Genomic DNA, 15,913 nt, shown 5'->3' on the forward strand with positions numbered 1-15,913 from the left:
ATAAGTCATGAAATTAGGTAATGTTCAGTTCTCTAACTTTGTTCTTTTTCAAAATTGTTTTGGCTCTTCTAGTTACTTTACCTTTCTATATTAATTTCAGAATCAGCTTAGCAAACTTTTTCAAAGACCCTTACTAGAGTTTGAATTCAGACTTTTAAAAACCATTGACAATGGATATAGTACTTGCTCTTTTAAATTTATATGTTTTAAAATGTCACTTCATTTAAAATGTCTCATTTTGCGGACTTTATGGACTCTAGTATATAATTGAGGCTGCAGTAACACAGAATTGTGAATAATGTAGATGAGCTATCATGTGAAACCTTGATCTCAGCATATTGTAATTTCTCATGTAGCTGTCACATTGGAAATGAAAGAATCAAGGCAGGGCAGAGGGAGGGCACTTAGGTGAGGTGGTTGGAAGCACATTCAGACATCTGGCTTCAAGTTCTGTCCCTGCCCATGTACTAGCTGTTTGTCTTGGATTTAGTTCTGAAATTGGAATAATGACAATTTATTTGAGAACTTTTGACACTGGAAAGTAATTGAAAATTTATCTCTGCAATCTCAAAAAACTGTTGTTTTAAAATGTGTGTGTATTTATTTTTATTGGGACATAATTTTCATACCATTCACTCAAAGGGTAGTTTTGAATATTTACCGATGTAGTGTGTATCTAAGAATTTATTGCTGTGACTAGCACCTATACACTTTATAACTGTTAATGATCATTATAAAAGAATGTGTTTAGAGCAATACTAATTGACATACAGAGATTAGAGTCTCTGTATGAGTTTGCTAGGGTTGCTATCACAATGTACCACACACTAAGCGGCTTAACGATTTATTGTCTCAGTTTAAGAACAAAGTGTTGGCAAGGTTGATTCCTTCTGAGGCTTCTCTCCTTGGCTTGCAGATGGCCATCTTCTCCTTTTGTCTCTTCCCATTGTCTTCCCTCTGTGCATGTTTCTGTGTCCAAATTTTCCCTTCTTATAAGGACACCAGTCATGTTGGATTAGGGCTCAGCTTGATGATCTGATTTTAACTTGATTACCTTTGTAAAGATCCTATATCTAAATAAAGTCGCCTTCAGGGCGCCTGGGTGGCTCAGTTGGTTAAGTGACTGCCTTTGGCTCAGGTCATGATCCTGGAGTCCCGGGATTGAGTCCCACATCGGGCTCCCTGCTCAGCAGGGAGTCTGCTTCTCCCTCTGACCCTCTTCCCTCTCGTGCTCTCTATCTCTCATTCTCTCTCTCTCAAATAAATAAAATCTTTAAAAAAAATAAATAAGGTCGCCTTCTGAGGCACTGGGGGTTAGAACTTCAATATATCAATTTTAGGGGGACACAGTCCAACTCATAACACTCCATCCTCCAGTCTCCAAAAGTCATGTCCTTCTCACCTATAAAATACATTCACCCAACATCCCCCAAAGTCTTAACCCATTCCAGCATCAACTCTAAGTCCAAAGGCTCATTCATGATGGTTAATTTTAAGTGTCAACTTGGCTGGGTTATGGGGTAGCTAGATATTTGGTCATATGTCTGTTAGGGTGTCTCTGGATGAGGTTAACATTTGAATGGGAAATTGAGTAAAGCAGATTGCTGTCCCTGATGTGCGTGGGTCTCATCAGTTAAAAGCCTGAACAGAACAGAAAGGCTGAGTAAGAGGTACTCTGCCTGCCTGACTGCCTTTGAGCTGAGACATCAGTTTTTTCCTGCCTACAGACTGAAGCATCAGCCCTTCCTGAGTCTCATGCCTGTTGCTTTTGGACTAGTAGAACTACACCATTGGCTCTCCTGAGTCTGCAGCTTGCTGACTGCAGTTATCGGGGCTTGTCTGCCTACATTTATATACATGTATGTGCACCCCCCCCACACACACACAACCCTACTGGTTCTGTTTCTCTGGAGAATCTTGGCTAATATATCCTGTAAATATCATCTGAATCAGGTATGGGTGAGACTCAGAGTTTGATTAATCTTGAGGTAAAATTCTTCCACAGCTGTGAAGCCAGACAAGTTATCTGCTTTCAAATACGATCATGGGCACGGGCATAGAATGGACATTTCCATTGTAAAAGGGAGACATCAGGAGAAAAGAGGTCATAGGTCCCAAGCAAGTCTTTAACCTAGCAGGGAAAATTTCACTGGATTTTGAGGTTCAGAGAATAATCCTCTTGGGGTCTAGGCTGTGTCCTCTGGCCCACAGGGGTGGTGGCCCTACTCCGGGGCCAGGAACTTACTGGCCCTGGTTCCTCAACCTGTGCCCATGGTGGCAGGGATAAGCTCACTGGACTCTGATTTGCCTTCGGGGTCATTTTTCCCTTTTCTTAAAAGATAACACCTGTTTACAGCCAGTTGGTTCTGTAGGCTCATTTCATACCAGTAGAATCCCAGAAATCCAATAGCCTTCCTTTGTTTTATCCAGCTCCGCCTCTTTGGTGCAAACTGGCAGTTTCTATTCTTGAATTTTTTTTTTTTTAAACTTTGTTGGCTTTCCAGGCAATTCATGGGGGTCCAAGTCATTAGACAAGAGGGTTCTCCACAGATCTTTCCTGGATAACCACATTTCTATTCCTAGCTTCTGCTGAGATGATTGATAGGATTCATGAATTCACGTGCTTGATCTCTTCAGCAAACCATTTTTCAGCCATACCCTTGGCCCTGTTTCCAGAGGGTGTTATCTGGGTAGGCTAAGACTTTTCCAAACCTTGAAGTTCTAATTCCTTTCTGCTTAACAATTCCTCCTTCAATTTATCCCTTTCCTCTTTCATTTTACTATGAGCAGTATGAAGAAACCAGACCACACCTTCAGTACTTTGCTAGGAAATCTCCTGAGCTGAATATCCAAGTTTATCACTTACAAGTTCTCCAAAGCACTAGAACACAATTTGGCCAAGTTCTTTGCCACTTTATAACAAGAGTTCCTTTCCTCTAATTTCCAATAAATAACATGTTCCCCATTTCCATCTGCGACTTCACCAGAAGCATTTTAATATTCAAATTTCTTGCCAAATTCTGTTCATGATGTATGTTTATTTTCTGACAACACAAGCTTTCTCTACAGCTCTCTTCTTTTCGTTCTGAGCCTTCATCAGGATCTCCTTTGCTGTTTCTATTAACTGTCTCTTTAAGACAGTATAGGCTTTTTCTATCAACTGCCTCAGAACTCTGGCAGTCTCTACCTGTTACCCAATTCCACAGTCATTCCACAATTACAGGTAGTTGCTATTATAGTACCCCACTTTCTGGTACCAAAATCTGTATTAGGCTTCTCCAGAGAAACAGAGCCAGTAGGAGATGTATATGTGGAAGAATTTTACCTCAGGATTAATCAAATCCCGAGTCTCACCCATACCTAATTTAGATGTTGTTTGCATGATATGTTAGTCAGGGTTCTCCAGAGAAACAGAACCAGTGGGGGGTGGTGTGTGCGTGTGCGCACACGTGTGCTCATGTACATAAATGCAAGCAGACAAGGCCCAGGATCTGCAGTCAGCAGGCTGCAGACCCAGGAGAGCCAATGGTTGTAGTTCTAGTGCAAAGGCTGAGACTGGGGAAGGGCTGATGCTTCTGTTACAGTCTGGAGGCAGGAAAATACTGATGGCCCAGCTCAAAGGCAACATATATGTGTGTATATACATACATATATAGAGAAAGAAAGACAGACAGAAAGAGATACTAATCATTGGGTATCTGCTCACATGATTGTGAGGTTGCCAAGTTGGGAATCTTCAGGGCAGGCTGGCAGGCTGAAAATTCTGGCAGGAATGGATGTTGCAGTCTGGAGGCCAGATTCCTTCCTCTTTGTAGGATGTGGAGGACCTCAGGCTTTTAAGGCCTTTAACTGATTGGGTGAGGGCCACCCGCATTATGAAGACTAATCTGCTTTATTCAGAGTCTATGGATTGAAATATTAATCCTTTCTAAAAAATACCTTCACAGTGCCATCTTGACTGGTGTTTGACTAAATAACTGGCTACCGTAGCCTAGCCAAGTCGACACATAAAATTAACCATCACTGTCTACAGTAAAAAATCATGCTGATGGTGCTTCTCTTAGGCGGTTGTACAAGGAAAACCCTCTTCGTTTTATCCAATGGGTTTTAGGAAAGTAGTACACTGAATGCAGTGTAAGAAACATCCAGCATCTGTGGTTAAGATGTACAATAATCTTTCTGTATTAGCGGCTTTTGTTTTAAAAACTCAACATTGGGGCGCCTGGGTGGCTCAGTCGTTGAGTGTCTACCTTTGGCTCAGGTCATGATCCCAGGGACCTGGGATCGAGCCCTGCATCGGGCTTCCTGCTCCGCGGGAAGCCTGCTTCTCCCTCTCCCACTCCCCCTGCTTGTGTTCCCTCTCTCGCTGTGTCTCTCTCTTACCCCATTTTAGAGATGAGAAAAGAAAGCCTTAGTAGTTAGCACAGGGGGCATGGCGGAGCCTGCATTTGAATCTCTTCTGCTTCACTTCTCCACTGTATGACTGCCTGTTGGTTAGTTAGGGGTGAGATGGTGGTTGTGGAAGAAATGTTTGCTTGGAGGAGAGCCAAGACGTTCAAGGGGAGTTTTACGAAGTAGGATATTATGGTGAAGGATAGGTAGAAAGGATTTGTCTTCATAATGTCAGATTAATTTAATTTTTAGAAAAAAATTTAAAATACAGAAAAGTACAGACTAAAATGACAGACATCTTTGTATGTATGAACCAGAGTAAACAGTATTTGCTTCAGTTTTGTAATAAAAGAAAACAATGACCGAGATTCCTGTGCCTCCTCTTACCCCCTTCCCTCTCGTCCACCCTCCTCTCACCCAGGCGAAACACTGATGCATTCGATGCTTGTTCTTTCTTGTTTTTATACTTTTATAATGTGTATATTGAGACCAATTAATTAATGCTTTTATTTTTAAAAATTAACCCACATTTCTTACCTACACCACACATACAATTTCACTCATAATAAACAAAGTCTTATAGCCATAAGCCATTTAATAATCATTGCTAATATTTACAAAGCAGCCCTGGTTCTAAGAACTTTACATGTATTTACGCATTTAATTTTTGTAACAGTCCCATGGGTTATATATACTCTTATTTTTCCCATTTTACAGATGAAGGGATTGAGGCACAGAGAGCTTAAATAACTTACCCAAGTGTCAAAAGATGTAAGTAGCAGAGCCACTGCCTCTTATAGATAGCATTGTTATAAATGTTAAAAAAAAACACTGAATGAATGATGATACCTCACTAACTGAGCAGTCAGTAGTTGGTCCTTTGGTTGCATATGATGCAGTTAATTGATTCAAGATGGGACTGATGGCAGGAAAAGAAAAATGTAGAAAAACAACTTATGTAAATGCTATCATAGTGTTATGTACTTAACAATCAAACACCTGGGTTTCACTCAAACACTGTTCTTGAGATTCTGTTTGTTTTGATAAATATGGGCCTAGTTAATTCCATTAAAATAATGTGCTTTATGGTTTCTGTCTTATGACCATATCATCTTCTTTTGGTCCATCCTCATATTAATGGATATTTAGTTTTATGTCTTCCAATTCTCTATATTACAAGAAAATGCTGCAGTATCTGTGTACTTGTCTTGTGCACTCAGGTGAGAGTCTGTCTGGGCCCACCCCCCTGGTAGGGGAGTAGCTCAGTTAAAGGGTATTTACATTTTCAGCTTTTCCAGGTATTGGCAACTAATTCTCCCAGATGTTACGTCTCAGTTCACAGTTGACATTCGCACTAGGGAGAGACCGAATGCATACAGACAATGGCCAGACCATGTGTAAAAATAGAACTCTGACCTGCAACCTGCAGACACCTGCCCAGGAAGCCAGCCCCTTATCTACAATAAGCAGCCCAGGAAGCCAGCTTGCTGTGAGTCAGACTTGCAGGAAGTCACTGTCTTAATTTGCATTTAACTGATTACTAATGAGATGGAGCCCATTGTATAACACAGTCCTTTCCAGAAAGGAGTTACGAAATTACCTTTTAGAATAGGCGAGGATTCCAATAGCACATGGTTTAACTTTACTCATTTCTGAAAAGAAGGGAGGAAGCCTAGAATCGTTATCTTAGACTTTCTCTTTCAGCAGAAAAAGTCTGTATTTTTTCCCAAACTAAATTTTAAGGAGGACAGTAAGCAAGATGAAAAACTGGAGCTCCTCAGGTAAAATGAAGTCAGTAGTATGGTTCCATCTGCCTGGCCTCCCCCGCTTCCTGCCTGTCTTCCCTGCCCCTAGATCACCTGGAATGCTGGTGGAATCCTCGGGCTGGCTGATAGGCTCTGGGATGCATCCTGGTGTGAGAGTTTGACAGAATCCCATTTTTCATCTCTCTCCACCCAGAACCTCTACAAGACATGGGGCTGACTGTATTCTGTTTCTTTGGTCTTCTGGCAGGCAGGAGTTCGTGGATGCTTACGTGAATTACGTCTTCCAGATCTCAGTTCACGAATGGTATACAGCCTTCTCCAGTGGCTTCCTAAAGGTGTGTGGTGGCAAGGTGCTTGAGCTCTTCCAGCCTTCCGAACTGCGGGCTATGATGGTGGGGAACAGCAACTACAACTGGCAGGAACTGGAAGAGGTGAGCAGAGACGGGACTATCTTTCTCTCCATGGAAGCAGCCGTGGCCTGGCCAGGTGGGCCCAGGGCCTGGTCTCTTTCCAGGCGGTCTGTGGTTGAGGAGCAATTGGAAGCCTCCTTATCTCAGTGGTGATTTCTTACTCCCAACTGTAAACGTTGCACAGATGTATGTCCTCTATAATATTCTTCTTCTCTAAGATAGGTTTTTTTTTTTTTTTTTTTTTGTCTTTTTTGGGCAGACTGCCATCTACAAGGGTGATTACTCAGCCACACATCCCACTGTGAAACTATTTTGGGAAACATTTCATGAGTTTCCATTGGAAAAGAAGAAGAAGTTTCTCTGTAAGTATCAGTCATATTAACATGGTGTTTGTCCACATGTTAGTGTTGCATATGGTGGAGGATGATATACCCCATAGGTTAAGGTCAACTCTTAAATGAAAAAGAGTAAGTGAGGGGAATATATGTCCACTTCTCGTCTTAACGAGATCGCAGGCAAACATAGGTCGTACTTCCATATTTGTTGCCCGATAGGATGTGTTGCATGAAAGAAAGAAAAGAAGCATTTCACTGATTTTCAATTGCTTTAGAAATATTAGTTATTTTATATGTGAGTATGATAAAAAATTACGTTGATAAAATCTAAGTGGATTAACTTCCCTTATCTCCCTAGGCTTTTGAAAAATTTACAGTGTCCGCTACAGATGTAACTGGGGAGATATGATTTAGAATAGCTTTACTGAGATATGATCCACAAAGCATACAATTCAGCCAATTAAAATGTATAATTCAGTGGTTTTTAGTATAGTCACAGAAATGTGATACTATCAGTAATTTTTAGAACATGTCCATCACCTCAAAAAGAAACCTTGACCTCATTAGCAATCATTCCCCATTTCCTTCCAGCCTCTCACCCTACCCGACCCCCCCTTACCCATCTGCTTTCTGGCTCTGCAGATGTGCCTATTTTGGACATTTTACATAAATGGAATCATACAATATACGGTCCTTTGTGACTGGCTAGGTGACATTTGAGAAGAGTAATAAATTTGGAAAGGAGAATGAAGCCTAGTTTACGTGAACACATTCAGCCTTTCAAAAATAGTTTTAATCTTTGTGTCTGTATCTAATCAGGGTCAGAAATTTGCCAATGAATAGTATAAAATAAAACAACATGATTTGAAAGGCAGTCCCTTTTGCTTTAAAGCATGAGCATATATTAATATTAATGCAAGATGTACCCCCAGATTCTACTACTCCCATAGAGTGAGGATGAGAGAAGTGGGGGGAGGGGCGGGCTTATACAAGAACATTTGAAAAAAAAGCCCTGCTTCTCCTCTGCCTAGTTCCTTTGGCTCTTGAGATTCAGTGGCATATAAGTCAAATGACAGGTTAAGGTTTGTCAAGGGAACTCGTAGGGCTGTACCAACCAAGAGGAGCGTAGTCATGGAGATTTCCTTGAAAGACATTTTTCTGTTCAGAGATCATTAGACTTGTGGAAATTTTTAGTAACTCTGCAGATATTGGCAAGAATGTTTATATACCACAGCCTCAGGTAATAGGTTTTTTGAAAGTGCTCCTTAACCAATGATTTGTTTGTAGTAATTTCCAGCAATTTAACTCTGAGGTTATGTATTGCTAGAAAACATGGAAAGACAGCTGTGTTGGTCTCTGTCTTTTTTTTTCTTTTGCCAAGTCACAGTGTGTTACAAGAGTGAAATGTCTAACATAACATCATTGTCAGCTCTTTTGGTTTAAGAAAATTAGGGAAAGGAACAAACAGATCCCAAATGGATACTCACTAGCTCAGGAGGGGTATACACACTAGACCCTTGGCCAGAGGAGACCTTGAGGTCCCACAGATGATGGTTCTCTTCCTGGCTTCCCCCTGAGGTCAGCTGTTCTTTTCCTCTCTGATTTTGTGACAGCTCATAACATTTATGAGGACATATATTTGATTGAGGCCATTTTTTATTTGAGGGCATCTTTCATTTGGATGGGTGATTTGTGTCCGTGTATAATCAGGGTCTGAAAAGAACTAGTAAAAAACAGAATTTTTATCCATATAAAACAACAACAACAAAAAACACCCCAGGATTTGAAATGCAGTCTCTTTTGCTTTATAAGAACAAGCGTAGATGAATATTCATGCAATACATAATGGCACATAAAAGTGTACTTCTCAGGCGAGCCACAGGGTGTCACGCCTCCCTCTCCTTTCCATGGAGGGCTGCGGAGTGCTGCTCCTCAGCTGCTTGGCTCATAATGTCCTTTCCCTTTCTCCTCAGTGTTCCTGACGGGCAGCGACCGCATTCCCATCTACGGCATGGCGAGCCTGCAGATCGTCATCCAGTCCACGACCAGCGGGGAGGAGTACCTGCCTGTGGCCCACACTTGTTACAACCTTCTCGATCTCCCCAAATACAGCAGCAAAGAGATCCTGAGCACTCGGCTGACCCAGGCCCTTGACAACTATGAAGGGTTTAGTTTAGCTTGAGGCGCCCCAGCATGCCCCAGATTTCCCTCCCTTCCTCAGTGTCCACATGGAGGCCCATACAGAAAACCATGGGGAAGGGAGTTCTATTTTTTTATTGTCTAAGTGGGTTGGGACTTTTGAATCCTGAACCTGGTTGATGTGTTTCTGGGCTTGTGAGCAGTAGGCAACCTTTTTGAAAAATTAGGGGTTGGGGACGGGGGTGAAAAATTGGCATTTTTGTTTTTAAACCAAATTACCTAGTAGTGTTCCTGGCACTTGTGAATATGTTGCACTCTGCTGGAGAAAATGGCAGTGGGTTTTTAACCTCTCATTTCCCAAATGTCTCTCTCAACCTTGCTGTTTGCTCACAGTGCTTCCTGTCCTCCTCATTCCTCTGCAAGAATGATTTTGACTGATGCGTCCTTGCTTACGTGCACGTGCGGGACGGCTCCTCTCTCTGCAGACTTGGACATGCTCCTGGCTTGTTGCAGCCCTACTCTAAGGACCGAGGAGGCAAGGACTACTTTAGAAAGTCCCAGGTCTAGCAAGCTGAATCTGGGTCCATTATTTTGGCTGAACTCTGGAGAATTAAGGGGAGCCTTTATGAACACATCTTGCTTTAAAAAGAAGTTGTCGAGGGACTAGCAATCTCCCCTTGGCTCTGCCTATTCCTGGACCTACTTAAAGATGTGCAGAGCAGCTTAGCATTGCAGCTGAGCCGAATTTTGTTTTGTTGTTCAGCCAAGTCCCTTCGACAATAAGGTGAGGTGATAGACCCCCAGTCCTTTGGTTATCTCGCTTTTGGAGCAAGTTGCATTAATTTTTTTAAGAGTGTCTTCTCCAAGGAAAGTAGAAATAATAAATTTCTTGTCCTCTTTCCCTATCAATTTATGCCCTCTGCCTCTTTCTCTTTCTTTCCTCTCCTTCCCTTTCTCTCTTACTCACTTCATCCCATTGTTACCTGATTTAATGCTCCCTTCCTCTTCTAGTGGATGCATGCAGTCTATTTTTTTAATTTCTATTTAAATTGCAAAGTTTCTATTTTTTTTTTCCTTTTCCCTAATTGCTAACACTTAAGGACATTCTTTACTATGGGACTTTTGTTTATTGCATTTGAAATGTTTGTTTACAGTGGGATATCAGGGGGGATTGTGTTTAGAGCAAATATATGTATCAAAAATAACGACATGCTCAACCTTCTTCATCATGGGATAAGAAAATTCTACATGATCAAAGAATCCATGTCAGCCTAATTTTAAATTCCTGGTTAGTCACTAGAGGAAAGACTTATTTATATAAAATGAAGTATTTATGAACCGTGATACAGCATCAGATCTCAATGAAGGATGTAGATTTTTGCTTTTTTTTTTGTTTTTAAAACTTATTTCAATTGCTAAATTGGTAGTTTTTTCAGTCTTTATAATACAAGATTAAAAAAGATATAGTTATATGAAATGTTTATTTTCTATGTGTGTGCATATAGTTCAATATAATGCAATAAATTTGGTGTTTTAACTTAAAACTATTTCTTATTGTATTTGCAGAATGGGTAGCTTGCTTTCAGTAGAAGAATTATCTACTCAAGTAATATAAGGTCAAATTTAGTTGCAGTAATAAGAAAGTAAGACCAAACAGTAGGGAAATGGAGACAAGAGCAGGGGCAGGACCCAAGGTAGGGGGAGCAGGTAGCCTGATGGATGGATGGGATTTCTGAAGGTTGTGACATTTCACATGGAGGGGAAGGGCCAGGAACAATTTGAAGAGAGCATCAGAGGAAATAGAATAATGGTAAATAAGATGGGGGTGGGGTCAGGGAGAAGGTAGCTTTGGGGTTGAGGAACCAGGCTAAGCAATGGAACTTGAGTTGGTAGCCAAGCAAGACTTGTCAAAATGTTCAGAACTTTGGAGTGGGGGTAGAAGGCAGTGATAGGACATAAGTCGGTTTAAGAAGAAAACCAGATGGGGGCACATTTGGAGGAATTAGTCCTTTCCATTCTGAGAGCAGTGAGAGTGGCAGCAGTAGAAGTAGAAGAGTGCATGGAAGGAGGATCTAAAATGGTAGCACAGGAAGATCCTCAACTCGCCGCCTCCATGGACATACCAAGTCTATACTGATCTGTAGAGCGGTTCCTCCTGAAAAACAACTGAGGCTGACTGTACAGTACAGCATATGCTGGGACACCCCTGAATACCACCCACCATAGCAACAGCTGTCTCACCAAGGTGCAAAGCATCCCAGAACACTCCAGGCCTGCACCTGCTTTGGCTCAAGTTGTCTTGCCAGAACCCTGGGGAAGGAGTGCCCCAAGACCTTCTAGCCTGGCACACCACAGTTCCAGTCATCACACATCTAAGTACTCCCAGTGTGGATTACCCTGGGAGCCCTTTGCACAAGCCTTCACCCACTTTGGCTCTGGTTGCGCCCAGTGCAGAGTGCCCTCAGAGCCTCCTCCCCCAGTCCCCCCGTGCCCACTTCAGTTCTAGCCATCCCACCACGACTGCCCCAGTGCTGAGTGCCTTAGGGCCCCTGGCCTGAACTTGTTACAGCTCTAGCCAGCTAACCAAAGTCAATAGGCATGGGATGAACGACCATACACAAGGCCATTCCTTCAAGTCTTGGAGAAGCTGCTATTCTGCCTAATTCATAGAAATACAGAAAGTCAAACAAAATGAGGAGACAGGAATATCCTCCAAATGAAAGGACAAGATAAACCCTCAGAAAAAAATAAAATGAAGATAAGCAACCTACCTGATACAGTGTTCAAAGTAATGGTCATAATGATGGTCATCGGACTTCAGAGAAAAATGGATGAGTAGGCTTTCAACAAAGAAATGAGCCAATCACAGTTGAAGAATACAATAACTGAAGTGAAAAATACACTAGAGGGAATCATCAGTAGATTGAAGGATGCCAACAATGGATCAGCAATCTGAAAGACAAGATAATGGAAAGCATGCAAGCTGAACATCAAAAAGAAAACAAAAGTGGATAGGTTAAGGGATCTCTATGAAAAGTGTGAAGTGTACTAACATGCACATTATAGAAGTCCCAGAGAGAGAAGAAAGAGAGGGGGGAGAGAGGCAGAAAACTTGAGTAATAGCTGAAAACTTCTCTCATCTTGGGAAGGAAATAGACATCTAGATCCAGGAAACACAGAGAACCCCAAACAAAATGAACCCAAGGAGATCCACACCAAGACACACAATAATTAAAATGACAAAGATTAAAGACACACTCTAAAGTGCAGCAAGAGAGAAACAACTAGTTATGTACAAGGGAAACCCCATAAGGCTATCAGCTGATTTTCAGTGGAAACTGCAAGCTAGAAGAAAGTGGCATGATATATTCCAAGTGCTGAAAGGAAAATACAACCAAGAATATTCTACCTGGCAAGATGATCATTCAGAATTGAAGGAGGGATAAGGAGTTTCTCAGGCATACATCAGATAAAGGAGTTTATCACCACTAAACCAGTCTTACTAGAAATGTTCAAGGGATTCTTTAAGTGAAAAAGAAAAGGTCATAATTAAAAGAAAACTTTGAAAAGAAAAAAAATTATGAGTAAAAGCAAACGTATAGTAAAGGTAGTATATCAATCACTTATAAAACTAGTGTGAAGGTGAAAAGACAAAAGTAGTAAAATCGATATTTAAAAAAATTAGGGGGGGCGCCTGGGTGGCTCAGTTTGTTGGGCGACTGCCTTCGGCTCGGGTTGTGATCCTGGAGTCCCGGGATTGAGTCCCGCATTGGGCTCCCTGCTCAGCAGGGAGTCTGCTTCTCCCTCTGACCCTCCCCCCTCTCATGTGCTCTCTCTCTCTCTCTCTCATTCTCTCTCTCTCAAATGGATAAGTGAAATCTTTAAAAAAAAATAAATAAAAAGATTAGGGACTCACAAAACAAAAAGATGTAAAATATGACATAAATAAAATGTGGATGTGAGTAGAAATCTAGTTCTCTGAGAATTTGTTTAAACTTAAGTGACCATCAACTTAACATAGACTGCTATATACTTAGGATGTTATATATGAACCTCATGGTAATGACATACCAGCAAACTCTAATAGATACACCAAAAAACAGAAAGGAATCCAAACGTAATACTAAAGAAAGTCATCAATTACAAGAGAAGAGAAGAAGGAACAGAGAAAAACTACAAAAATAATGAGAACAATGAACAAAATGGGAATAAGTATGTACCTACCAATAATTAAATGGCCTAAATGCTCTGATCAGAAGACATAGGGTAACTGAATAGATTAAAAAAAAAACAAGACCCATCTATATGCTGCCTACAGAAGACTTGCTTTGTACTTAATGACACATACAGACTAAAAATAAAGGGATGGCAAAAGATATTCCAGGCAAATGGAGGTGAAGAAAAGCTGGGATAAGCAATATTTATATTAGACAAGAGAGGCTTTAAAACAAAGACAGGAGACAAACAAGGGCATTACATAATGATAAAGGGATCAATCCAACAAGAGACTATATTACAGTTATGAATATCTATGCACTCAAAATTGGAGACCCTGAACACATAAAGCAAATATTAACAGACACAAAAGGAGAACTTGTCAGTAATGCAATAGTAGTAAGAGACTTTAACACCTGATTTACATCAATAGATAGATCATCCAGACAGAAAATCAATAAAGAAGTAGTGGCTTTGGATGACATATTAGACTAGATGGAGTTAATAGAAATACAGAACTTTCCATCCCAAAGCAGCGGAATACACATTCTTTTCAAGTGCACATGGAACATTCTCCAGGATAGATCACATGTTAGGCTACAAAACAAGTCTCAATAAATTTAAGAATACTGAAATCATATCAACCATCTTTTTCTGACCACAACCATATTAAACTAGAAATCAGTTACAAGGAAAAAAAAAACTAGAAAAAACCCATACATGTGGAAGCTGAACAACAATCTACTAAACAAACAAAGAGTCAAGACAGAAAGAGGAAGTTAGAAAAAAATACATGGAAACAAATGAAAATGAAAACACAACAGTCCAAAATCTTTGGACACAGTGAAAACAGTTCTAAGAGGTAAGTTCACAGTTGTACAGGCCTATCTCAAATCTCAAGAAACAAGGAAAATCTCAAACAATCCAACTTTAAAGAAACTAGAAAAATAACAAAGCCCAAAGTTGGAAGAAGGAAATAATAAAGATGAAAGGAGAAATAAATGAAATAGGAACCCCCCAAAGAAAAGGAAAAGAAGATCAGTGAAACCAAGAGCTAGTTCTTGAGAAAGATAAAATTGAGAAATGTTTAGCCAGACCCATCAAGAAAAAGAGGACTTGAATAAAATCAGAAATGAAAGAGAAATTATAACTGACACCGCAGAAATACAAAGGATTATAAGAGACTACTATGAAAAAGTATATACTGAAAATTGGACAACCAAGAAGAAACAGATGAATTCCTAGAAACGCACAATTTTCCAAAACTAAATCAGGAAGAAATAGAAAATCTGAACAGATCAACTACTAGTAATGAAATTGAATTAGTAATAAAAAAACAACAAAGTCCAGGACTAGATTGCTTCACAGGTGAATTCTACTAAATGTTTGGAGAAGAGTTAATACCTATTCTTCACAAACTAGTCCAAAAAATAAAAGAGGAAGGAAAGCTTCCAGATTTATCCTGAGGCCAGCACATTACCCTGATACCAAAACCAAACAAAGACACTACAAAACAAAACCAAAAACAACCTACTTGGTGAATATAGATGCAAAAAAAAAAAAAAAAATCAAAATTTTATGAAACCATATTCAACAATATATTAAAAAGGATTGTTCACCATAAACAAATGGGATTTACTCCAGGAATGCAAGGATGGTTCGATATCTGCAAATCAATTAACATGATACATCACATTAGCAAAATGAAGGATAAAAACCATATCTCAATAGATGCAGAAAAAGCATTTGACAAAATTCAACATCTGTTTATGATAAAAACTGTCTACAAAATGTGTTTGAAGGGCACATAATAAAGCCATATATGACAGGCCCACAGTTAACATACTCAAGGGTGAAACAATAAGTTTTTCCTCTAAGATCAGGGTCAAGAGAAGGTTGGATATCCACTTTTACCACTTTTATTCAGTATAGTACTAGAAGTCCTAGCCACAGCAATCAGACAACAAGAAGAAATAAACAGCATCCAAATTGGTAAGGAAGAAGTAAAACTATCAGTATATGCAGATGACATGATACTATATGTAGAAAAGCCTAAATATCAAAAAACTATTAGAATAAATGAATTCAGTAAACTTGCGTGATACCAAAGTAACATACTGGAATATGTTGCTGTTTCTATATACTTAATAACCAAGTAGCAGAAAGAGAAATTAAGGTAACAATCCCATTTACAGTTGCACCAGAAAAAATAAAATTCCTAGGAATAAGAGATGAAAGACTTGTACACTGAAAACTATAAAACATTGAAATTAAAGATGACACAAAACGCCAATTCAAAAAGATATATGCGCCCCCCCCATATTTACTGCAGCATTATCTACAATAGTTAAGTTAGAGAAGCAACCTAAGTGTCCATTGATATATGGATGAAGATGTGGGGTGTGTTTGTGTGTATGTGTATGGAATATTAATCAGATATAAAAGGATGAGATCTTGCCATTTGCAACAACATGGATGGAACTAGGGGGTATTATGCCAAGTGAAAAAGATAAACACTATATGATTTCAGTTATATATGAAATCTAAAAAAACAAATGAACAAAAACAAATAGAATCATAAATACAGAGAAAAAACTGGTGCTTGCCAGAGGGGACAGGGCTGGGTGATGGGTGAAATTGATGAAAGGGATCAAGA

The 15,913-nt window shown here is 39.9% G+C and overlaps 1 protein-coding gene and 1 non-coding gene across 8 annotated transcripts in view; both read left to right on the plus strand.

The window, feature by feature from the left end:
* HERC3 (HECT and RLD domain containing E3 ubiquitin protein ligase 3) overlaps positions 1–10,586 on the plus strand; it is a 128,094-nt gene extending 117,508 nt beyond the window's left edge. For all 7 annotated transcript variants that reach the window (XM_027597634.1, XM_027597637.1, XM_027597638.1 and 4 more), the window contains 3 exons: positions 6,406–6,589; positions 6,828–6,930; positions 8,877–10,586. In XM_027597634.1, coding sequence (XP_027453435.1) covers positions 6,406–6,589; positions 6,828–6,930; positions 8,877–9,085 — 496 coding nt within the window. In that variant the 3' untranslated portion in view covers positions 9,086–10,586. The remainder of the gene's footprint in view (positions 1–6,405; positions 6,590–6,827; positions 6,931–8,876) is intronic.
* LOC113926110 lies at positions 5,229–5,322 on the plus strand. Its single transcript, XR_003521186.1, has one exon. It is a non-coding gene; the product is annotated as a small nucleolar RNA SNORD21 (small nucleolar RNA).
* Positions 10,587–15,913: the final 5,327 nt, after the last annotated feature.

Source organism: Zalophus californianus, chromosome 2 (assembly GCF_009762305.2).
Source record: "Zalophus californianus isolate mZalCal1 chromosome 2, mZalCal1.pri.v2, whole genome shotgun sequence".
Classification (NCBI taxonomy): Eukaryota; Metazoa; Chordata; class Mammalia; order Carnivora; family Otariidae; genus Zalophus; species Zalophus californianus.